This window comes from Engraulis encrasicolus, chromosome 24 (assembly GCF_034702125.1).
Source record: "Engraulis encrasicolus isolate BLACKSEA-1 chromosome 24, IST_EnEncr_1.0, whole genome shotgun sequence".
Taxonomy (NCBI): domain Eukaryota; kingdom Metazoa; phylum Chordata; class Actinopteri; order Clupeiformes; family Engraulidae; genus Engraulis; species Engraulis encrasicolus.
The window spans coordinates 14,686,416-14,711,732 of NC_085880.1; the positions used below are offsets into that span (position 1 = coordinate 14,686,416).

The window sequence follows — 25,317 nt, forward strand, 5'->3', positions numbered from 1 at the left end:
GCTGACTTGTTCCCCTGCACTGTTGACCGTAACACAGTTGAGTAACACGGTTGGCTGTTTTGGAAGTGTTTTTGTGCTATTGATCTCTTATGTGTCGGAAAAATCATATGAACAGATACTACCCAGACAGCACACTTATGTCTTGCCAACGTCGGCAAGATGTATTTTTTCCGATGTAAAATACATCGGCACGACGTCTATAGAAGAGCGTTTGCTCATCGGCAAGATGTTGGGCAGACGTGCGGCAAAAGAGCGGCATCCGATGGAATGCCTACGTTTTACCGATGCATTGGCTATCCCGACGTCTGCCCAGCATCTGGCCGATGAGCAACCGCTCTTTCAAAGACGTCTTGCCGATGCATTTATTTACATGCATCTCGCCGACGTTTAGCCGCCTTATATCCACCCATGAGCCAACATTTACCCGATTTAATTACGACCTACTCGACGTACCCCATCTGCGCGAGGAAAGCATCCTGACGTCTCGAGGAACAGCTGATTTTAGGTTGCAGTTATGAACCTAGCATGCTAGAAAATCAGCTCTTTCCATAAACAAAAAAGACGCCTGAATGTTCTCACCGCTGCAGTGGAATTCCGCCTTATTTGAGGTCTTCCTGATCAGTGCTTATCCCATATGCCTCACCAATGAAAACACAAGAAATCATAGACGTTTTCCCATTTATTTTTTCCACAATTAAGCAAAGTGTCCATCGTTGAATCATTCCTGCAGGAGAAAAAAAAAATCTGTGAACATGGGCTGGATGTGAAAGTCACCCTTTACATGAGAACATACCCTACAGTTTAGGCTATGACTTTGACATGTCAAAAGTTTACAACTATTTATTGAGAACAGTTTTTGTAAGCAGGATTTCACCTTCTACTGTATGTAGCCTAAGTCCTGCCTGTGGATGAAAAGTCTATCATCTATATTGACCCTTTTAATTTAAAAGTGTACTCGCTACTCTGTGGTATTTCCTATACAGTCATGGATAAGTGGGGCAGTCATTGGTAAGCGGTTAGGGTGTCCTGTAGCCCAGGGCTGAACAACCCAAAGGTTGCTGGTTCATCTCCCAGCCCGCCAGGTTGGTGGAGGGAGTAATTAACCAGTGCTGTCTCCTCCATCCTCCATGACTGAGGTACCCCAAGCATGGTACCTTCCCGCCACACTGCAACATACTATTCCCTTGGGATGCCAATGTAGGCTGCACCCTTGCACAGGTGAGGCATAAAATGCAATTTCGTTGTGTGCAGTGTATACTTGTGTGCTGTGTCACAATGGCAAAGGTGGGCTTTCACTTATATACACCTAGATATTTTTCCCCCCCGAGTCCAATGTTTTTAAACAGTTGAAACATGAACATTTCCAGTCAATATTTACAATGGAATAGCAGACCTCTGTGTCATATTCCCAAGGAATGGTAGCATCGCCTGTGCTGTGCTGTGCTGAGTCAAAGTAATTCATAAACCTACTGGTTGTGTTTTCCCTGCCCATTCACTACTTTGATGGCCTGCAATTTATTCAGATGTGTTCTACAACTTTTTGATGAAACTTACATTTTACATTTGATACCACAAACTAGGCTTACTTGTTGTGCTGTGTGGATTTTTGTTGAGCAGGGATCTCACTTACCAATCAGCATGTTTTCCTCTTGTTACCAGCATCAGCATGAACCTGGATGGACACCTGTGCACTTAACCATATGTGAACTCTGAGGGCAAGTGTAGAAGCCTGGCAAATAAAGACAGGAATAGTTGGCCTCAGTATCACTGCACAACTACATTCAGAATGTAATATGTTGGTTTAGTTGATTTCTGTCCATCACAATTTAATATTATGGTTTACATTTAGACATATAACTTTTAGGCATTAACAATGTCATGTTTGGTAAGGACATGTACAAGGGATGTAGGCTGTACAGCAGGGGTGGGCAACTTTCATTGTAAGGTGGGCTAACATTTTTAATTACCACAATCGGTGGGCCACATCACCACGCATTTGAGAGAATTTACAAAAGGATACTTCACTTTTTCTTTATTTATACCTGAATGCTTACACTATTGATTTATAGGGGGTTAAAAACTGTCCTTTTTCTTTTTTTAAAAAAAGTGAGAAGTTGGGCTGCATTTGGCGCCCGAGCCTCCAGTTGCCCATCCCTGCTGTACAGTATCCTAACAGAAAGGCTCTCATAGTATTTCAAATAATGGTCTATATAAAAACTGGTTATAATAGGTACAGTGCAGCATAAACAGGGTTGAGGGGGTGGTTTCTTTTATTTTGTTATACCTACCGAGTAGTTTAGCCAATGTCTGTGTGACACGTTCATGCTGCCACCTCCACAGCATCCTCTTCACAACCGCAGGGGCATAACACCTGAAAACATAATAATGTAATCCTTTTTCAGTCAAAGATATAGACTAGAAAATGAGTGACAGCATCACAATCAGTTTGTATGCAAGTGTAGTGGACCCCCCATTTTTGTCTTTTTGTTATTCCTTTATTCTCATTCCCTGTCTTTCTGTTGTCCTGTCAGAAGTTGTCTTAGTTTAATTATGCTGTTGCACGTTTTCGCCAATAGATGGCATCATAGGACCAGCAATGAGTGCAGAAGCCCTCCCTGGTGCAGTAGCCAGTGACTTCGGTCACATAAGAAGAACAAAACGTGGAAGTGACAGGCTTTGTTATGATACAGAAGGCAGCGGTATCAGCTGTACAGTTATGCTGAGGCAAATGTAAATAAACAACGAACTCAGCGAAACTCTACACACTTGAGGACCTTATTCATTAAGTGTGCAACATAAGCATTCACGCAATAATGCCACCAGGTCACATTTAAGATTTAACTAAGAGTATTTTGTTATGGATCCTATGTAGGGATAGACTTACCATTTTTTCTTGTTATGGCTTATCTGGCATATTCCCAAGAGAAGGCTGAAGGTCCCTGTCTGTTGATCTGATTTTGACTTGTGGTGAATTGACTGTGAAAACGAGAGCAACACATTGCAGTGAAAGCTATGAAGTTACTTATAGTAAGGGCTATGAATGTGATGCAATATTATTGTATCTCACTTCACGTAGTGTGTGTTTCCTGTGCATTGCAAGTTCAACAAAGATACTCGTTGTGTTACATACCGTAGTCTATTTTGTAATGTCCTTTCAATCAGTCATCATGGGCAGGGCTAGACAAGAATCAACAGCCCCACTCCAGCAGGAAACTTGATTACGGGAGTAGTATGCCTACAATTATATTACAATAGAAAACGCTGTTAGACTACACACGACCTACATACAATGTGACATCTCAAAACTATAACTTGTAAAACCAAACAAAAACTCACCTGGTTGCTGGGTACGTTTGACACGTTAGCTAACTTGCTAACGGTAAGGGAAAGAGGTCGGATATCGATTAGAAACTCGACGAGGATGTCCTTCGAGACAGCATTACAGGTGGAGAGATTTATTTTCAGCAACCTAATTAAATGTTTAATAAAGCCTGACTTGTAATGTTGAAACCTACATTTCAACAGAAATAATGGTAATGCCGTCTAACTAAAAACGATTGAGGTGGCTACTGCTGCGACGTCCAGTAAAGTAAACAGAAAATGTTCGTTCCCTTGACAACAGAAATAATTTCAAACAGGACTCGCGCTGCTCAGGTTGCAAGCAAGCAGGCGCTGGCTTTTGGTTTTGGGGTCTTCAAATGATCTGCAAAGCGTCGCGTTGCCGATGGTCGGAAACTGTGTTTGGGACATTCGTCAGTTGATGGTCGGTGTTAAGTTGGCAAACCATTGGCAAACCATCGGAAGGGAACTGCAGGGAATTGATCGGCAAAGCGTCGCACTGCCGATGTCGGGGTTAAGTTGGCAAACCATCGGCAAACCATAGCAGGAAACAGTCTCTTCTGCCGCTATTGTGCCGATCTAAAACCAACCTAATTGGCATGACGATTATAAGGCAAAAAGGGCCTCGACGTTTTCCCGATGTCGCCGCCCAATAGCCGACGTCGGCAAGATGCTTCGTGCTGTCTGGGTAGGGATTACCTCTGGAGAGGGAAGTCTTGTGTAAGGAGGGTGACTAAATTCAAATCAGACGTTACAGGGATTTATAACGAAAAATGTGTCTGTATCACAGTGAATCATAAAATCCTACTTATGAAGCTTAACAATCACATTTTCTATATCAGTTGCACAGACTAATGGCAACATTATTGTTAACTCATTGGCTGCCTTTGGCGGCGAATGACGTCATTTCGAATAGTGACGCCCCCTGCCTTTGACGGCGTTCACCGATAATTGCGTTTTTTTACAGGCACGCATTGAGGACGGTCTGACCTATGTTGTGTATAAATTTCACGCCTCAAGGCATGTTCTAACTGTTCCTGTAGGTGGCAGAAGTGTCCTTAGGAATAGTCAGGGCAGGGCATTAGCTCAGAGCAAGAGGAAATGTCAAGACAAAAACATCCCTTTTTACTATTATAATCTCAAAAGTAGCATAGCAAAATCATTTGTGAAAGTAAATCACCTGTGACAGTAGTCTACTTTCTTGCCTTCTGATTTTAACACAGGTAGGCTACTGATTTTGTCAGAGCCTGACAAAAAAACTCCTCTCATGACCAAAATACAACCCCCTGTTGCTATCTAGCTAGTAGGCATTGTAGCTAGCTTGCCCAAAATACACCATGTTCAACCAGAGATGATCTGTGTGGCAACCGTTTCATTTTGGATATGTGATCAGCCTACACAATATCAGGATGATGCGTACAAAAGATCATCTAACAGGAAAATACAACAGTATGGGACTGGTGGTGATGTGTAGTCACCTCAGTTGTGGGAATGCTTGGCTATAAAGTTTGCTACGCTAGTTAGCTAGCACGAAATCGCTAACAACTTACAACTAAGCCTAAATAAAGGAGCCTTGGTAAGTCAACTATTTTTACTCATTCTACAGTTACTTTTATGGATCTGTATAGTATGATCAGCTTACTGTATCATCAAAAAAAAGACAGGGGGTTGCAGATTCTTGGAACAGAGTAGCCTTTGTGTCTGGTCAGATGCATTCAGCTCACATGAGAAAGCATTGCACTTAGCCTCAGACCAGCTAGCCTTCACCACTCCAATCGGCTTGTGAAATGTTGGATATGTGATCAGTACTTTATCAAAAGAAAATTCATTGAACATATGACAAGATCACTATAGCAGAAATATGATGACAGTAATCATCAATCTGCAAATTGTCCGCTCTGCAAAAGAAGCTGCAGTAAGCACACGGTATGGGAGGAAACACACACATGGTATGGGAGGAAACACACACACACGTTATGGGAGGAAACACACACACACGGTATGGGAGGAAACAAACCAGCTGTGATTCGTTCCCGGACGAGAGGCTAAACAGAGGGAGGACGATGAGACAGTATTTCTGTGAGTTCACGGAGTTACATGCACCTGCTGTCATGATCCATTGTGCGCTCCAGCAACAAAACAAAACACTCTTGTTTTCGAGCCCACCCCCGTTATATTTCAGTACATTATTAGGTTGAAAAGGTCATACAAACGATCTTTTGTTCAGGCTACAGATGACAGAAGACTCTGTAATAGGGAGGGAAAGTAATCTCATCGCCTCCTGCTGGCAACGTTCCAAGCCCCTGCAACAAATGAATGTTTTTTTTCTTTGAAAAATTACATCTCGGCCCTGACGACAAAGTAGAAGTAGTGGCTGTCATATTTATAGACATGTTGGCCCGTTTTATCGAATCAGGTGGTAAAATGTTCGGTTTTTCACTGATCTGAGCTGATTTTAATATTCTTTAAAAAGCTAATACAGAACTACACTGACTGGCATGTGTGGCTTGTTTACTCCATGTAATTAGCATAGCCAAATTAGCATAGCCAAACATGAGCCAGAGAGGTGGTTACTCGTCACCACTAGGGTTGCCAACCGTCCCTTGAAATACGGAATCGTCCTGTATTTAGAGATAAAAGTACGGGTTCCGTATTGAACTGAAACGGGACACGGGACGTTAGAATGCAGGAAATTACATCTAAGAAATGCAAAATTTTCTGGGGGACGACCCCCAGACCCCCGGCACGATGAAGTGTCCCGTATTTTTTTCATTGACAGTTGGCAACCCTAGTCACCACAGAAGCCATCATATCTACTAGAGAATTTAAAACCATACCAAAATGATCGCGTGTATATATGTGTAATAAGAAGACAATGTGGAACTCATAGGATTACAAGAATGTGAAGATATGCGAAGAACTTGCGTTCGTTCGCGTTCATTTGTTTCTCTGTGTTGTCAACGAGGCGCGAAGCACAGCATGCTGGGAGCTGTAGTCCGTTTCCGACCAGATTGGCACAATTTCTATTTTTCTTAAAAGGGCAAAAAATGACTCAAGATTTTCACAGGTAGTAGTTCATGCTATTGTGTACCCTGAAAAATGTGTCTGGTGTTATAGTTCCAAGTCATATCTTTGTGGGATTTTTTTTAAAAACTTGTCTATGGGAGTTTCAATAGGATCACCCTGGTGTTTGGAACGTAACCGCTAGGATCGCTGTTTTCCACTTTCCCTCCCAATAGCATCTGATAGGTTTGGAGTTGTTAGGACGATGTCATTATGGGCAAAAACGTTTGCAATTATAGTTCTACTTCAAATGGCGTTTTCTCAGCTTTTTGGCTAGAAAGCAGCATTTTGGCGAATTCCACTTATTTTCAACAGATGATTATGAAAGAACGGAAAGGGGTAGAGAGACACAGTTTTTTCTGATGACAAATGAGCGTCTAATCTGTGTTTTGATAGGTATGGTGTTGACATAGACATAGAACTCAATTTTCTGTGAGCCTCCAAAAAACACCCAAAATGCTGAAAAATCTCTGGCACTCCGAGTTACTCTTTTATGAAAATGGCTGGCAGCCAATGAGTTAAGGGACATGAGCACTTTCAAACGTATGTTGTTTCAACTGTGTAGTATTTTGGTCCATAACACTGTTGACAAAATAATCAAGCAAATGTTCGCTTTCATAAGAATATTTAACAAATGATTTAAGATTAAGCTTGGCAATTTGTTTGTTTGGAAACTTAAATGTATACACTATGGAAACATCTAGGTCATGTATTAAAAAAAATACTGATAATTGTCATTTTGCGTTTGCCAAAAGCGCACTCGAAACGTAGAATGACTCGTTTATTTGCACTTGACTTGTGGCTTGTCATAGTTTGCAAAATTGTGTGTGTGTGTGTGTTTGTGTTTGTGTTTGTGTTTGTGTTTGTGTGTATGTGCTTGTAGGGGGTCCTAGCTATCATATACATCCTCCCAGCGGACATCAGCACTCTGATAAACTATTTCAGTTTTGCCAAGTGGTTATTCTGTGGACTCACAGCCCTCGGTCTCATAGTCATGAGGTACACCAAAAGAGACCTGCACAGACCAGTCAAGGTAACACACACACGCGCGCGCACGCACACACACACGCACGCACGCACACACACGCAAATAACCAGCCCTGCTATCACCAGACACCTGTAGCACACATACACGCACACACACACGCGCGTACACACGCACACACACACCCACACACACACACACAAACAAATAGCCCTGCTATCACCACAAGCACCTGTAGCACACATACACGCACACACATACACACACACACACGCACACACACACAGAGCTCCGGCTGCAAGTCTCCATTCCAGGAAACTGTTGTCTCTCTCTAGTGGCTGATTGGTGACAATGTTTCGATTGGTAGCCAGTGTTAAAAGTGCCCATCATTATTACACTATAGGTCATTCCATCTGGAATTAGCAAATGGTCCCCACCTAACCCCCTTGGATTTGTCTGAAAAATATCTATGTGATGGCTTGTACATCCAGTTAATCATATCCACCATTGCAGCTGCACATACAGTACTTAAAAACAATCTCTAAATAAAGAACCCCTTACCCTGTTTTCGGTGTCACTGCCTAAGGCACATTTCCACATACAACACGGCTGTGTCATGCTGTGTCGTGTCGAGCTGAGTGGTGTTGTTAAGCCAGCCTGGTTTGTGTTTCCATAACAAACTGTGTTACCCGGAGTATGGTTGAAGTTACATTGTTGGCATTGTCACGTGGCATTACGTTACGTAGGCTAGTTGACTAACGCAAGGCTATAGAGAGGTCTAAGATAGTTGATCAGGTGGCCGCCATAATTGATTCTATAGTTAGGGTACTTTTTTACCAAATGTCCCCTCCTTACCATGCGGACAGACAGCCGGCGTTGAAAGAGCCAAAATGCTGCTGAGTCCCACCTGGAAAGCAGAGATCAGGGGCGTTGAACTCAGAAAACGATTCAACCTGAAGCGTTCGATCAGGGGGAGTGACCAACTGAAGCTCGTGTTTAGACAAATGCCGCCAGCTGGTGCCGAGCTCATTATAGTGCATATTTTTAGCCGAAGTTCAACTTCTCGTTTAATGCTTTTGGCGCCCTCAGCACTAGAAACGCTTTTGCAGCTTTTGGCGCTTCTGCCGCTTGCTCTTCCATACAAAGTCAATTACTTCCGCCACTTTCCATGCGTTCAACACTGGTGGTCTATTCTAGAGTGTGGCTCGGGGCGTTTTTTTCAGTCCGAGCCCGGCCCTCAGCCGACAGAAACGTGTTCGAATCCGACCCGAGCCCGAGACTGATTAAAATGTTTGTGTCCGAGCCCGTCCGAAGCCCGAGACCACTGTCATAACAACAGAACCATGAGCGCAAGCAAGGTTTTCTATGTGGGCTCCATATTCAATATAGCACGTGTTAGCCAGGAATAGGCAGATAGCCAGGAATAGGCAGATACGTTAGGATGAGGCACTTTGCAGTAGCCTAATTTAGTTACACACGCAGTAAGTATAAACACACACACACACACACACGTGACGGCGCACCTTATGTTTCTTTCGGACTAACCAGAGATGTTGGGTGCAGTGATCGAATGCATGGGAGGGACGTGAGAGGATAAGAAAGGCGAAAAGTAAACTAGCGAATAAGTTTGGGATGCAGTCAGCGCAGCTACCGGAGCATTTGTTACGTTACTGTTGGTGCAAATAAATCCCTGCGAATTGCGTGAAGCTGCCGCCTTATAGTTAAGAAGGATAGGCTATAAATTAACCCCGAAAAACAGTAGCCTGTTCGGCTGTTGGAATACAATTTCCCCTGATCTCCATGCGGTCAATATAATATCAGGAAAGGTTGCACGCGCATAGTTACAACTGTACAGTAAAAGTGACAATAATTAAGAACCTACGTGAAGGACATGACATGTCACAGTGGACAAAATGGTAACAGGAAACCTCTCCGCCCCTACCTTACTCCACGTAGCGTGTGCGCCTTCTTAGTTATCCATATTATGCTCCTTGCTAGCCCATGCTGAGACTGTGATACTTGGCACGTAATGCAGTGACAAACTTCTTCATTTTATGTTCAACCTTCAAGTCTCGAAGCCATAGCCTACTAAAACATGGCCTACACTACAACAAAAGACCACGCGTTCACTGACAACTGTTGATTTGGCGCTTATTAAGAAAGCAAGTTGACACATCCCTGCTCGTCTGACTTGGACTGAGTGTCCAAATGTTGCCACTGGTAACTGGCGCGTGCATACAGCCAATAATAATCTCTCGAGTAGCCTACCAACATTCTCATTTATGCATATTCAATTACTTATTTTTAAATCGCAAAACTTCCTTTGCATGAACTGAAACGTTTCCTCCGGTTGCTTATAATTTTCACAATGTCTGTTTGCTTCCAGCCCGAGTCCGACAGATATTCTATTTTTTTTGTCCAAGTCCGGCCCGGTCTGTCGGGTTCCGACCAGGCCAGTCGGTCTTCGGTCGGGTTGCCATGCTCTAGTCTATTCACACAGTTGTGCATCGTCTCTGGTTAACTTGCTCTCCTTCAAAACAAAAAAAGGGGTGACGGTGGGTCTTTATTTGCAGATTTTTTTGTGACTGTGCAATTGTGGATATGATATATTGGATGCATTAGCCATCCCATTTTTTTTCAGACAGATCTGATTGGGTCAAATGGGGAAATTGTCCAGCTGCCATGACCCATTGACAGCTCTGGCAGTTAGTGTAGATAGACCCAGTGCTGGGTGTCAAAAGGTGTTAAAAGTAGAAGAAAAGGTTAAAAAATATATAGATGCCTATTGGGTTCAAAAAAGACATATCTAGTTGTTATGTTGTTTTATTCATTACTTGGACAAAGTAAAAACACATTTATGGAGTAAACTCTGTGTGTTGTGTGTGTGTTACAGGTGCCTGTGGTGATAGCAGGGCTATTTGTGTGTGTGTCGTGTTATCTGGTGTTGGCCCCCATCATCGATAAGCCGGCGGTGGAATATCTGTACTGCACAGCCTTCATGCTCAGCGGCCTGCTCATATACCTGCTCTTCATACACCTCTCACACACCTGGAGCCACAGCATCATGCGTGAGGATAGACACACACACACACACACACACACACACACACACACACACACACACACACACACACACACACACACACACAAAAGCACTCCTTCTCAAAGTGAAATGTGTGTCCCTGGTAGTGCCACAGCCTTGAAGTCGTACACTCGCAAGACGAGGCTCAAAGCCTAACAAGTATTTCAAATGCATCATCATGGACAGGCTGGGACGCGTGGAAGTGAACACAATAGAGGCTCTGTTTCGGCCCCTCCCTACTTGATTTTAAACTGTAAACACAATCATTTGACAGTATTTCTGTTGTGGTGCAAGTTGACAAGAACAACACTATACGAGGACATTGATACCAATTCTTAACAGTTCACAAATATTTCGTAGTCAAAAGCTCTGAAGAGCAACACAAACCTAATGACCACAAACAATGACCAAGTTGTGTTGAGTTATTCTAAGCTATTACAATTTGGTAACAACATCATACCAAACATATTTTGCTTTGTAAAACCTGTAATAAAAAGCTTAGCGTGAGGATTCTGGGTGTTTTGTAATGGCATGAATGCAGCAAGTGCAACCTTGAAACTACAAGAAGTCAAGGGAGAGTCGCAATGATGTGGTATCCTCAAAAATTGGCAGTGGCATCACCACAGACATCATAGATGAAGACTAGATGCGTCATCCGCGATCCCGTCATGCAAGTCAAACGTCCGCGCATAGCGGCCATGTTAGCACAGCCTGCTGGCTCAACGAGTTGCAGTGAGTTTTTGGTGATCCATACTCAAATGGCACTAATTCCCTCAAATGTATGTAGATTTTCATAAGGCTTGGTTTATTATACAGTATAAAAAATCCGAACGTAAATGTTATGTTGATACTGCATAGTGATTAATATTCAGGTTATATTATATTATATTATATTATATTATATTATATTATATTACATTATAATGTACATGGGCCTACAATCATGTATAATATGGTTTAGTAGGCTCATTCAAGTAATTAAATAGATCCCATAAACAAATGCACAACGTATTCTTTTATATTTTCAGTAAAATAACAATTAAACGTTTCCATGTGGGCTATTCTGCTTTGGGTTCAACAGCTCTACCCTGTGTTCAAAATGAGTCATGACGCTTAGAATTAAATTGTTGCAATGTAAATCTCTCTTCCAGTACGTCATCTGTCGTCTTTAATTTGGTGCAAATGCAATTAATATATCCCTTCCATCAACGTAATGCACAACAACGGTTAAAATTAGAGATGTCCGATATTGGCTTTTTTGCCGATATCCGATATGCCGATATTGTCCAACTCTCAATTTTCGATTCCGATATCGATACCGATGTCGATACATGTGGGTTATTTTTCCTCAAAACAAATTTTAGGTAACATTACACATCTCCTGTTGTGGAACAAAATATGCTTCATTTTATTGTAACGCCCCACTAGATGCATTCTCGAATGCAACAAAGCTTTCCAAATATTAACATCGTCTGTGCAAAATAGAAAATTATCACCCGGTGAGCAGACGGTACGTCTTCTGATTGGCTGAGCAGGTGTCCTTTATTCCCCGGTAGCAGGACACCTATGATGTCATGCGGGCGTGCGGGCGTCCAAGTTGCTTCTTTTCTAACTTTCAGGCGAAGTGCCGTTACTAGTTCTATCGCATCTGGTTGTCTAGTCAAGACAGCGTTGTTAGCTCTATCGCATCTGGTTGTCTAGTCAAGACCCCGTTACTAATTCTATCGCATCTGGTTGTCAAGTCAAAAACCTAGCCGTCAATTCTATCGTATTTGGTTGTCAAGTCACCCCAGCGTTCTGCGCGCGTCCTTACATGCCTCCGATAGAGGCGCGTCTCACTAGATTAGGAAGTGGTGCCCATAGCAACGTACCAAGCGCAGTGGTTAATCTACTTTCTCACGAAGCGTTAGATCAACATATTAATAAATTAATACTTAAAGCGGAATAGCGGCCTTCGAGGTGTCCCGATATCAAGGGAAAATGGACTTGGCGAAGCGAACAGCCCTTCGGCTGCGCCGTCGGGCTGTTTAGAACGCTCCGCCTCATCCATTATTTCCCTTGATATCGGAAGACCTCGTCGTCCGCTATTCCATACATAATTAATCAGAAAAGTGTACAGTAATTCAAGCATTATTATATCGGTTTTAATAGGTCAAAAATCTGATACCGATATTGACCGATATTACATTTTTATGTATTATCGGGCCGATAACATCAGTGGGCCGATATTATCGGACATCTCTAGTTAAAATGTGTATTTGCTCTTGGTCTATCTCTATTTTTGGACTAATAAATAAGTGGGAAGCATATTACTCACCTGGGCGTTTTACCTTTTATATACACGTGTCAATATTTCAGCGGAATAACATAACAATTCTTCAGTTAACTTCAGGTGTAACGGAGGCTCTGTGGAGAGTTTAGGCTGTGCTAATATGGCCGACCTGTGCGGACGTGCTTGAGATACGCGATGACGTATCTAGTCTTCCTGTAGGATATCTGTGGGCATCACACTTCACTTTGAGAAACGATGACAGCCTGTAGACCAATTTCTCACCATCAACCAATAACATCTACTCTCACTGCCATGTCTTGAGCTGCTTGACCAATCACATGAGAGCTTGACCACCATGTGTCTCTCTGCAGGGCCAATCACTACACATCTACAGCTGCTGATGCAGGTGGTTCCCCCAGAGAAGATGGCCTGAAGACCACACACGCACACACGCACACACACGTTTCCAAAAATGTGTCAAAAGTTTTAGGTACCAGTTAGGTACCGTTTTCATGCTGTTTCCACATACCCTTTGCCCGGGTAATTCAACAGACTTTGTTTGGGCCTTTCGTTCACACATACAGAACACATCCTCTGAAAAAGAGTCTTTCAAAAACTCTATAAAACTTTGGTTTCCTGTTTGCATGTAAACCTGTAGACATGAATGTCTTTCTCCTTCTCGCTATTCATGACTGGTCTTGACAGCATATTTATGCAGCTACACCTATGTGTGAGAACAAATATATTTTGGAAAATGGAGGGAAGATCATTAATCAAAATACCAGTCTATGTGTAACCAGCATATAAGTCAGTGTTGTCCCTAATTCACTAGGCTATGTGAATTAGGTTTTTGTCAAATATTGAATAAAATCGTACGGATCATGTTGAGATTGTCAGCGGTATTGTCAAGCCTCACGTCGCAAGGACGATAATGAGGCCTGACTGGAATTTTAGATTTGCACACTGTACTAGAAATAAAATGCAAAATTAATTCAAATAGATGGGTCAGTTTTGACAGGATGTGGACTCAGACAATAAGCACTTGGACCACACTGACTTGCTCTCGCTCTCTCTCTCTCTCTCTCTCTCTCTGACATGCTTTTGAGAAAGTGACCACTTCTGTACTTAAAACAGTTCTTTTTATATAGGCAATGCTATTTTTTAGAAAGATGGACCTTTTTTTATTGTATGCCTAATTCATCACAATTAAAACAAATGTTAAGAATAAGCCCTTTGAATTTATTTCAGTTTGGATTTCCAACATTACATTATTATTATAGCTTGGATTTGCTTTATTGCATTATATTTTTTATAGTTGGATTTACACTTGCATTATAATTATTGGTAACACTTTACTTGACGTGGGTGTCATACGTGTGAGATGACAGTGTTATAACATTGTCGTAACACAGTCATGCATGTGTCATAAACATTGTCAAAGTCACAAACATGTTATGACTGTCATTAGCGTCATTCGGTTATGGTAAAGACAGCCATAATAATGTCCGTAATGACCATAAAACATTTATGACACTGACATCATTTTCATAACTCATCAAGGACTGTGTCATGACGACACTGTTTTCACACTTTTGCGACACTGTTGTCATACGTACCTGTATGACGCCGGCATCAAGTTAAGTGTAACCTAATTACTGTTGTTTGGGTTTACATTATTGCTAATGACACTGTGCAACAGTCTTGTACGGAAGTCAGTCAGACCTTCCAGTGTTCTCCAGCGTTAAAGGACAAATGTTAAAAAATGACCAAAAAAAATCCCTGTAGGCCACAGCTTTATGAAACAATGAGAACTTATATTATGTGTATAGTGCACGTAGGCTATACCTCACATCTGAAATGTGAAGTGAGAATGTCTACACATCACACCCCAATAACCATCAAACCAATGCCTCCACTGTGTAACACATTAGAAACTGGTTAAACTTGCAAATTAAAATCCACTGCTAAATTGAAAACAGACCTACAAACCCTAACCCTCCAACAAGCAAAGTTTCCAACAGACCGGCAGACCAATCGTCATAGTGTGTTGTTGAAAGTCAGTAACACAACTGAGTGGTTTTCCTGCTGCATTTGTCGGTGACAAACAAAGGTTGACCATACATTGAGCCCATTTATATTACCACAATAATCGGGTTATTGAAATAAACAGGTTATTGGAGTAAACTGTTTATTGTCTTTTACATGTAGTCTGTCGGTTGCATGTGTTCCACTCAAGTGTGCGACACGAAACTGGAATTCAAGGCTTGTGATTGGCTATCATTCTAGAACAGGGGTGCTAGAAACTAGAAACTGAAAAGGTCCACTCGCCAAATTTCGTATGTTTCCAGGGTCCAAAAAAGTCGCACGGACCGATGCAGAAAATAGCCTCACTCGCTGGCCGCACTGGCCTCTTGCTCACTCACTGAGTTGTCATAGTGATGATACTTTTATTTGTCATAATACACCTATAGATCGCATGGCAGCGAAATCTCATGTATAATTTATACATATTAAATACAGATGGATTTTGTCTTGGTCCGGATGACATTGCGTTTGGGTCCGCATCCGGACCTGGGTCCGCCAGTTGAGCACCCCTGTTCTAGAATGTCATGCGCCCGATAATAACCTGTTAAGGTGTACTGTAAACATGTCTTGAGAAATCAGTTTATAAGCCAAAAACCTACCTGTGCGAATCAGATTTCTCGCCAAGTTTATTCCGATTATATGAGCACTTGAATAAACCGGTTACTCCAGAAACCTGATCAAACTGGATTGATGTGCATAGCCTATAAATCGGCTCACTGTTGAGGAGTTTTAGTGTGAAACTTTGCTTGGTGTCTGTGTCTGTGTTCCAACTAGTTTGGCACAGGAATGTGGTATGTTTGCTCTTACCGTTTCTGATATCTCGAGAGCCCAGTGCTGGAGCCTTTGCCCGTTGACGGCCATTTGGCAGCAACAGTGTGCCCTGGCTCATCTCCAATACCAGAATCGTCCATATGCTATCCATAAGTGATATGTGTTTTTATGATCGTCATTACAGTAGATTAGGTGACAGTGTCTTCCTTCACCATGCCTAATATCTTTTGCATACGTACCTGCTGACATGAGGAAGAGTTTTAAAACCTTTGCCACCATTTTGTCATTTGCGTGAGATGGGATACTCCATGCTGTTAGTGAGACACTGCCCAAGAGCAGATTTTCTTTGATTACAAGACTTTGTCATTTTTACTCTTACACTATTCTACACGCTTTTCATAGTCAATTCGTTTACTTTTCTTTAATCTTTTTGTAATCTCTCTTTTTCTAAAAAAAATTCTATTCGACCCTTTTAATAATGACGTCAAGACTTATTCTATTTTTGGCAAGTGAGTTAAAACACAACACATAGCTTTCATCCTTCAACTTTTATTGGAGAAGAAGATCTAGGAAAACATCCAAAATCTACATATGAACACTCAGTTGATTTGAGTCTCAATGCCTCCTAACTCCTTAAGGCGGGCATACACTGTGCGATATTTTCACTCGTGAGTCTTAAGCTTCTGCTCACACTGCACGATGGAATTTCACTGTTTAAAGGTTCACATGCTCACGACTCACGTCCTCACACCACACGAGCCGACAGTCGGATGCGGCCGAAATGCTTCCACCGTACGACGCGACAGGCATGTTTCCCCGGTCTGCAGAGGAGGGAACATGCGCACCTGAGGTGGAGATGAGGTCGCTCTCAACAGCGAATCGCACGGCCCTATTAATTTGTGCATGTGAAGTGTCAAATCGGGTCGTAGCACTGCTTTAACTCTGCGATTTACGCACGAGCCACGACAAGAATTTCAAACCGTTTTGATTTTCTTGCGACCCTGCGATTGCACGGTCGTGAGTCGAAATCGCTTGTCGTTACCCCATGTACACTGCACGATGCGAGACTCACGATTGACCTGCGATTGAGCAAGAAATCGGCCCGAATCCCAAAATGTCGTGCGAGTGTCAAATCGGGGCAAAATCGGGGCAAAAGTCGCACAGTGTAAGCCCAGCTTTAGACCCTCAATGCCACCTAACTCCATGCATTACGTAAGGGTTAACGTTCGGCGAGATGGTCGCTACCGTGGAATAGCAGCACGACAGAGAGAATTTTAAGACCCCGACGCGGAGCGGAGGGGTCTTGTTCTCTCTGAAGTGCTGCTATTCCACAAAGCGACCGACTCGCCGAAAGTTAACCCGCTTATTATATGGATATACTTAAATGATTCACACATGGCGGGGACATTTCTTTAGGCCTATTTAATGTGAAGGCTAGGCTATTATAGTTTTTAATGTCAAAAGATTGTTGCTGCGCAAAACAAAACAGTGCCGTTGTGGAACACCGCTAACAGCTAGGTAGCCTAGCCAGGACAACAGGTGTTGTCTATCACAGCAGCTGATTAGAGTCTTGTTGAAAAGTCGCTTTAGCAGTGAAAAGTCTTGTTGCCATTGACAGCGGTCTGTTATAGACCAACCCGTCCGTTATCGAAAAATAACAGACGTGCGAACGTTGGGGAGCCCCGTTGAAATGAATGGAGCATTCGACCAATGACGTCACAACCATATAATAAAGTCTGATAATGAATCCATCAATCAATCAATCAATATTATTTACTGTATATATAGCACATTATCATACATGACTGACCGTCATTCAATGAGTCAATGAGTAAAGAAAGAGAAGAGAGAAGAACAAATATACTGTAGATTGTATTACAGATAGTGGATAACTCTATTACCAAAGGCAGATGACAATAAAGCTGTTTTTTAATTTCTTTTTAAAACAAGATAATGTTGGGGGCAGTTCTTATTTGGACAGGAAGCTGATTTCTGCATATGGCCGAATAATGACTAAATGCCATTCAACCCCGTCTGGATTTGACCCTAGGCACAACGAGTAGAAGACCTAAGACATCTAGTAGGATCATATTGCTCTAGCGTACCTACAACATTTAGGGCCTAAACCATTTAGGTGCCGTTTACACGTAGCTGGATATTTTTATATGTGGATATTTTTTTCTCCTGGTTGCATTGGTTTTGCATTGGTTTTGGCCTCCCGTTTCCACTAGCAGATATTTAAAATCCAGGAGAAAAAAAAAGCAGGAGAAAAAAATATCCTGTTTAGGGGGCTGAAACGCATTTGTTACAATGGAGGATTTATTTTTATCCACACATTGCGTTTACACCTCAACAGGAGAAAAAAAATATCCGCATATAAAAATATCCTGCTACGTGGAAACAGCACCTTAGTGACTTGTAGACTATCAAAAGAGTTTTTAAACTCAATTCTAAATCTCACTGGTAGCCAGTGTAATGACCTAAGTACTGGAGTGATGTGGTCTCTTTTTTCTTTTTAATTAAAATTCTAGCGGCAGCATTTTGCATCTGCCTGAGTGACTTTCGGGAAGACAAAAGTCAACTCTACAGGCAATAAAAGCACGATTTAATTTATCTATATCCTGTTTACATACAATATTCTTAATCTTAACTATGTTGTTAAGGTGCCAAAAATCTGATTTAGTTATTTAGTTAGATAAAATGATAATAGTAGTGATGTTCAGAGATGCAATAGATTATTCTTAATAGTAGTAATATTGCTAAACATATTTTTGTTCACTTTAGGTTTTTATACTTAATCAGTTAAGCCTATTTTGTTTTGCTATACCTTTCCTACCAATTTCCCATGGTGGCCCCCCTAGCACAACCTCACTGCGCTCAATGGGTCCTTATCCCACACTTTGAATATCACTAGGTTATACCACAAAAAAGAAGCCACAAATACATGTATTTGACACAAGTGGTCCGTGTACCATTCGTTCTTTTGTTTTTCGATTCAGAACCAAATAACAAAAAACGAAAAAACGGCTGGTTATTTCATAATTTCGTTTTAGTGACAAAAGAAAAAACAAATTTCGATCTGAATTTCCAAAATTTATTTTGTACTTCATTTCAAAACAACGCCAATGAAAAAAAGCCAACGTGCTATTTTTTATTTTTGATATTTTCATTTCTCAGCCTTATGTGCCCCGGAAGTACATAGCGTTTGCCCCTGCCGTTGGCGATGTTGCGAAACACAGGACGATGTTGCGCTCCACCGCGTTTCTCGTGGCTCTCATTTGACAGCGCGCACGACTGACATAGTTTTAAATGTCGTAGGCCTAGGCTACCTGAAGACCCCAGGTTTTATTAACAGTTTTGTAATAGACAACGACCACCGAACACTGTTTTGGTGTCTTGTGGGCTTACTACAGCTATTAGCTAGGCTTATCAGCGAAGCTGTCTTATGTGGAGATAGCCTATAGTAGCCGAATGGGATCTGGATTTTTTTTTTTTTTAAGGCTGACTTTTGGTGGCAGGTGGTCGAGTCCACCATGACATTTTGACATTGTGTTGTTGTTGGACTCTCGGAAATAATTGCCCTCTGACGTTTTCCCCACTAGCCATCAGATCTAATGCCAAGCATTATTTTGTCATGAACCCTAGAAAGTCTCTAGTTTGCCAAATAAAATCGGTCTTCCTGGCGAATTCATTCCCTTTGTCATTGTCCCTCTTTTTCTGTTAGTAATTTTGACCTGGATATGTTTATCACTGTCATTTTTCTAAACCTACACAATGCGTGCGCAGCACTTAACACAGCAGGCATCTATCAAAGGAACGCACCGCGTGTGTGAGCTGCATTCTCCTTATCCCTAATGGAATGGTAAGCCATGTTGAGAGACTTTAATATAATTCAATTTACTCCCGATTTGGTTGAGATATTAGGCTTCGGTAAAATGTCAGCACCACATCAACGTTATTTTGGCAAGTGTAATGTGCTGATGCAAGTAATAAGCATAGGCTTACAAATAGGGCGCAAGGCTATTCTTCCCAAAGCTAACTGTGTTCAACGTGTTTTTACACATTCAAATACTCCCACTAAAGACATCTCCCAAACTCAACGATGAGTGCTGCCAGTGCACATTTCACCTAGCACCACACACGTGGACAGCTCGCAGTGCAATACAAGGGCTGCACCAGCTGCAAATGCCAGAGAGACTGATCGCACCTAGAGCTACTCAGAAATGTAACCTACTGTACTGATGAGAGGGGGTGAAGTTTTAAACTTCACTTCAAGTTCCAGTGTAAAACTGATGCTATTGATTTTGTGGTAATTGCCTCCATTTATTTTACTGTAAACCAGCATTTTGGACGGCCTTCATTTGTGATAGGCTATGGCTCGCATTTTTGTTGAAGTTTTGTAACGTGGACTATCTTCTACGTGTATACTTTTGTTTTAGTTTGGTATAATTACGGACAATGCAAATTACTGAGTTTTGTGTCATTTTGGCATTTTTTGGAAGGAATATAATCAAAATAGTCCCGCCGCGTGGATTATTGTTTTGTGACGTGCATGTGAGAGCCTTATGTCGACTAAGGGTACAACAGTATTGTTTGGTTGTATTGTTTGGTCTTTTGTAGACTGTCTGTACGTATTCACTCATGAAACTGTAACGTGCTTCACACATAATGCCGCCAGAGACGTTAGAATTAAAAGAATCTTTGGTGCCGCGATTTCAGCACCATGGACAGAGGGCGCCCGTCCACGCAGGCAAGGCGCGTCAGGCCATGTAGAAGGACATGAAAGCTTTTCTGATACATTTTCATGAAAAATATTGTCGTTTGGATTTGCTTTAGACTGTGAATTTCACATATATGTTTCAAAACACCTCTTCTGACAACATCCAGTATGGATTTAGTTATGATTTTAACCTATTTAATCGAGGTCGGCTTGTAGGCTATAACTTCCGGGGTACATGCGGCCGAGAAATGAAAATATCAAAAAATAAAAATAGCACGTGAACCTTTTTTTCATTGGCGTTATTTTGAAATGAAGTAGAAAATAAAATTTGGAAATACAGGTCAAAATTTGTTTTTTTCGTTTTTCACTAAAACGAAATAATGAAATAACCAGCCGTTTTTTCGTTTTTTGTTATTTGGTTCTGAATCGAAAAACAAAAGAACGAATGGTACACGGACCACAAGTGCTGGTCATAGAAAAGTATCATATGACAATGAGGAGTGTATATGTGCATGTGTGTGCCTGTCTTTGTATCATATAAGGAACAGCAGTTGTCCACTGAATGTGGTGTAGTGTCCGGTGTAGGCAGAGACCCACGCCCCGGCCCCCAGGCGCAGGTAGACTGTGTCCCCGTGCTGCAGCACCAAGGTGACCCCCTGGGACGTGTTGATGTCGTGGGGGGCTTTGTGGTTGTAGGCCGACACCATGTGTACACCGTTACGCCACAGGCTGGCGCCAGCACTACGAGAGCCACCCGCAAAGATGTGATAGCCGAAACGGTACACTCCTCTCACCGGGGCCGTGAAGATCCCTGAAGGCAACAACAAAAGATCAACAAAGGTCAAACCCTGTCCAAATAAAGGCATACAGAAAACAAAGAGTGCTTCATACTCACCTGTATGTGTGTGTGTGTGTGTGTGTGTGTGTGTGTGTGTGTGTGTGTGTGTGTGTGTGTGTGTGTGTGTGTGTGTGTGTGTGTGTGTATTATGTGTCTTATCCTCACCTGTGTGTTTGTTGTAGGCGTTGCCTATGTTGGTGAAAACATGGTCGTAGACAAGGGTGATGGTTGTGTCAAAGGGGCCGATGTGTTTGTTAGACGTCACTGAGAACGAGGCTGAGAATGCCACCTTACTCACTGCGGAGGAGAAACAGCAGGTCAGTGAGTGTGTGATGATATATTTATAATTAGGTTAATGATAATTATAACAGAAACTGTTATCCATTGCACAACTGGCTATAGCCCACATTATGTCTTATTAATATTTTGGGTTACTTGGTAGAAAATACTCAACACCACCTTATTTGTTTTACACGCACGCACGCACACACACACACACACACACACACACACACACACACACACACACACACACACACACACACACAGTCCTCTACTGTTGTAGGTGTGTGTGTGTATACCTTCTGTATTGCTGGTAATCTGGAGTAGGGTGTTGTTCAGTTCTGTGTTGGAGGCCTCAAGTTGCTCTGATTGGACGCTCTGCTCTTCAGCTCGCTTCTCATTGGCTGCCAGCCTAGCCTCAGCAGCACTCAGCCTGTCTGCTAAAGCTAGGACACACGGGAACACACACATACAGTACATTTGTATTTTCCTGTGAGCTAGGACACAAGGAAACACACACACGCACGCACACGGTTGAAACATGTTGGCTTTTTTAATCATGTTTTAGCCCTAAGATGGGCTTTTTAATGGACTTCCTCTTTTTCACCTGGAGTTGCCTGGATTTTCCCTTTTTTGAATTGTTATCGAGGTATTGCATGCTGTAATCGAATATCTATTTAATTTAATCTATTTATTTTAGATTCTATTATATATTTTTTTCTGATATCGTGCAGCCCCAACACACACACACACACACACACACACACTCACACACACACACACACACACACACACACACACACACACACACACACACACACACACACAGACACACAGAGGTGTTCCCATATGGAAAGGATATTGTAAAATCATTTCAAGATTTACAAATTCGAAAATATTTCTATGACAGTGAAAACAGATACCTACATTTAACCTACAATTTTTGGGGGTAGATTTAAGTTACCTTACAGGGGAAGATTGGCCCCTTTTCTCATACAGAATTATTAGATGAAACTAGTATGAATAAAGTACAAATTGTAGATGGCATTTAGATAATGTGTATGATACAATTACTTTCCTTGTCTTCATATAATGTTTTGTTCATACAATAATTCTCTATGAGAAAACACCAAAAGGGGCCGCATTCAAGAGAAAATCATACACGGAATATGTATATTTTATATAAATAATTCTAAGTTTTAAGCCATTTTTTTCTGTATGGGTTACCTTCATTCTCTCTCTTCAGCTCCTCTATTTCCTTCTCCAGTTGTGTCTTGGTGTGTGTGAGCTCCAGTTTCTGCTCTGCAATATGTGCACTCATCTCTCTCAGCACGGTGTGGACATCAGGCACACACTCCTGTCCTGTTGATGCCTCCCCTCCATGATCGGCCACAACTCCACTGACACACAAACACAAACACACACACCAGTACAGGGCCAGCGGCACAGCTCCAGGAGTTCTTGTCTTCATCATGAGACACTTGCACTACGTACACACACACGCTTAGGTACCCTCCAGCTGACTAATGTCCCAGATTCAGGCCCAGCAGGCCAAATACACGTCACACACACTCACTCACACACACACATAGACGCACAGATGTCTCTGAGGTGCAACAGTGGTTGTGCCCTCAAAAGATTTTCCTTTTTATCTGTTTTTTTTTTCGTAAATCAAGAGAGACCCAAAACAGCCAATGGGGTGAACGGGATGACAGGTAATGAAATATGGACAAACACTTCCTTCCATTGGGCAAACCAGTTTTGCTACATTGGTAATAACACACACACATACATAGACACACACACACACACATGCATGTACGTGCACACACACACACACACACACACACACACACACACACACACACGCAGGCATGCACACTTGCACACAAACCTATTTATTACTAATTCTTGAGGCGCAAAAAAAGATGTATTAGATGCATGACACAGACAAAAGGCAGGACATGTGCACATGTCACAAACTTAGTCACAAAAAGTTTAAATCATAAGTCAGTCAAACGTCTATGGCTAGAAAGTTGAGTATCATTTATTATGAGGCAATTGGCAGTTGGGCATTTTTGGCATAGACCAAGCCCCTTACACAGTTTTTTTCAGGGGGCAGTACAACTAAAGAAACACTAAAGAACAGTAAAGAACACTTCCTGGCAAAATCAGGTCAAGAAATCAAGAGGTTTGCATGAAAGACAAGTGTGATAATGACGCAACCAGGAACAAGAGAAACACTAAAGCTTAAATATACAGAAAAAGCGAGGCAAGGCAAATGCATTTCATACACAGACGCAATTCAATGTGCCTCACAAAAAAAAGAAAAAGAAAGAAAACAAAAAAAAATAATTAGACAATTGAAAAAAATAAGATGAAGACATTAAATTAGAATAAAAAAAAATACATAGCCTATCATTCAGAGCTGCTAGGGGTCGACATCTGAGAACAGCTTAGTCTTGAGTCTAGATTTAAAATGATCAGTATTGTGTGCATTTCTTTTACATCATCTGGAAGCTGGTCCAAAGGCTTTACAGCGTAGTAGGATCTAAAAAGGCTGCCTCTTCACACTTTGTTTTGAACATTGGGATTACCAGCAAGTTCTTCTCTTCTCCATTGCTCTTGTTTGACAAATGCAATGCAATGTAATGTAATGTAATCTTAGGGACCTAGTTGGTGCATACCGCTGAAACATTACCTTTAATTATTTAAACACAAGAAGTAATGTATTAAAACCGATTATGTAGCACTGGGAGCCAATGCATTGAATTGGAGTCATGTGGTCAATCTTTGTTTTCGAAAGAACCCTTGCTGTGTGATGGTCTTTTTGGGGAGGCCTGTAAAAAGTAGCACTGCTTCATCACAATTGTGCCCAATTACTCCAGATCATGTTTTGATCATGAGTTTAGAAATGTTTTTAGGTGGTAAAATACAGAGTTAGTAACGGCTTCCATGTGATTATTCAAGTTTAGGTTGGTATCAATAAGGACACCAAGGTTTTTGACTGTATCAGTTGCTTTCAGACCCTTAGTTTCAAGGACAGTAGCAATCTTGACCCTTTCCTCCCTTTTCCCAAATATAATGACTTCAGTTTTCTCTGTGTTCAGCTGGAGGGAATCCAATTGTTAATTTGGTCAGTGCAATGAGTTATTTGAAAGGGGCGTAGTCATTGAGGGACATAGATAAGTAGAGTTGGGTGTCATCCGCATAGCTATGGTAATTTATTGAGTTATTCTTGATTGTCCGAGTTAGTCCGGCGGATTAGACACACAAAAGGGCCTAATCATGCACTTTTGAGTAAAAGCATGAAAATTGGTACACATATCCTTCTCGATATGCTGATTAATATTAGCGTTGGAGGCGTCGCGAAAAAAGAATTTTCAAGATGGCCGCCAAATCCAATATGGCCAACCCAAATTAATGAAACTACCTGACACGTTGATGTAAAAGCATGAAAATTGGTACATATATTCTTCTTGATATGCTAATTAATATTAGCATTGCAGGCACCGCGAAAAATTATGAATTTTCAAGATGGCCGCCAAATCCAATATGGCCAACCCATATTAATGAAACTACCTGACACTTTGTAGTAAAGGCCTGAAAATTGGTACACATGTCCTTCTTAATATGCTGATCAATGTTATTGTTGGAGGCGCCACGAAAAATGCTGTATTTTCAAGATGGCCGTCACATCCAATATGGCCAACCCATATTAATGAAGCTACTGTACCTGAAACTTTGTTGTAAGCCCATGAAATTTATATATATAATTTATATTCTGATTAATAAAAGAAATGGAGGCATTGCAAAGAAAGTTTAATTTTCAAAATGGCCGCCAAATCAAATCTAGCCAACCCATATTAATGGAACCATT

General features: G+C 41.6%; 2 protein-coding genes and 1 long non-coding RNA gene across 3 annotated transcripts in view; 1 reads left to right on the plus strand and 2 right to left on the minus strand.

Moving 5' to 3' along the window:
* The window catches only part of LOC134441681 (b(0,+)-type amino acid transporter 1-like), a 43,237-nt gene extending 29,285 nt beyond the window's left edge, over window positions 1-13,952 (plus strand). The window contains exons 10-12 of the mRNA XM_063192076.1: window positions 7,286-7,435; window positions 10,281-10,455; window positions 13,113-13,952. Of these exons, the coding sequence (XP_063048146.1) occupies window positions 7,286-7,435; window positions 10,281-10,455; window positions 13,113-13,174 (387 nt within the window). The 3' untranslated portion in view covers window positions 13,175-13,952. The remainder of the gene's footprint in view (window positions 1-7,285; window positions 7,436-10,280; window positions 10,456-13,112) is intronic.
* On the minus strand, window positions 667-3,450 carry LOC134441869 (uncharacterized). The gene is made up of 6 exons (XR_010033217.1): window positions 3,337-3,450; window positions 3,131-3,235; window positions 2,885-2,976; window positions 2,289-2,371; window positions 1,631-1,729; window positions 667-724 (listed from the first exon to the last, which is right to left on the minus strand). It is a non-coding gene; the product is annotated as an uncharacterized LOC134441869 (long non-coding RNA).
* A 6,898-nt stretch (window positions 13,953-20,850) lies between the features above and the next one.
* Window positions 20,851-23,020, minus strand: LOC134441682 (cerebellin-1-like). Its single transcript, XM_063192078.1, has 4 exons — window positions 22,665-23,020; window positions 21,737-21,883; window positions 21,321-21,452; window positions 20,851-21,128 (listed from the first exon to the last, which is right to left on the minus strand). The coding sequence occupies exons 1-4, from the start codon at window positions 22,909-22,911 to the stop codon at window positions 20,851-20,853; spliced, it is 804 nt and encodes a 267-aa protein (XP_063048148.1). The 5' UTR covers window positions 22,912-23,020.
* Between the last annotated feature and the right edge of the window lie 2,297 nt (window positions 23,021-25,317).

Excerpts from the sequence above, each read along its gene's own strand:
- LOC134441682 (XM_063192078.1), bottom strand. The coding sequence starts at position 22,911 with ATGATGAAGACAAGAACTCCTGGAGCTGTGCCGCTGGCCCTGTACTGG. Across the intron at positions 21,453-21,736 it reads GATTACCAGCAATACAGAAG|TGAGTAAGGTGGCATTCTCA; the intron begins GTATACACACAC and ends TCTCCTCCGCAG. Across the intron at positions 21,129-21,320 it reads CGCCTACAACAAACACACAG|GGATCTTCACGGCCCCGGTG; the intron begins GTGAGGATAAGA and ends TGTTGCCTTCAG.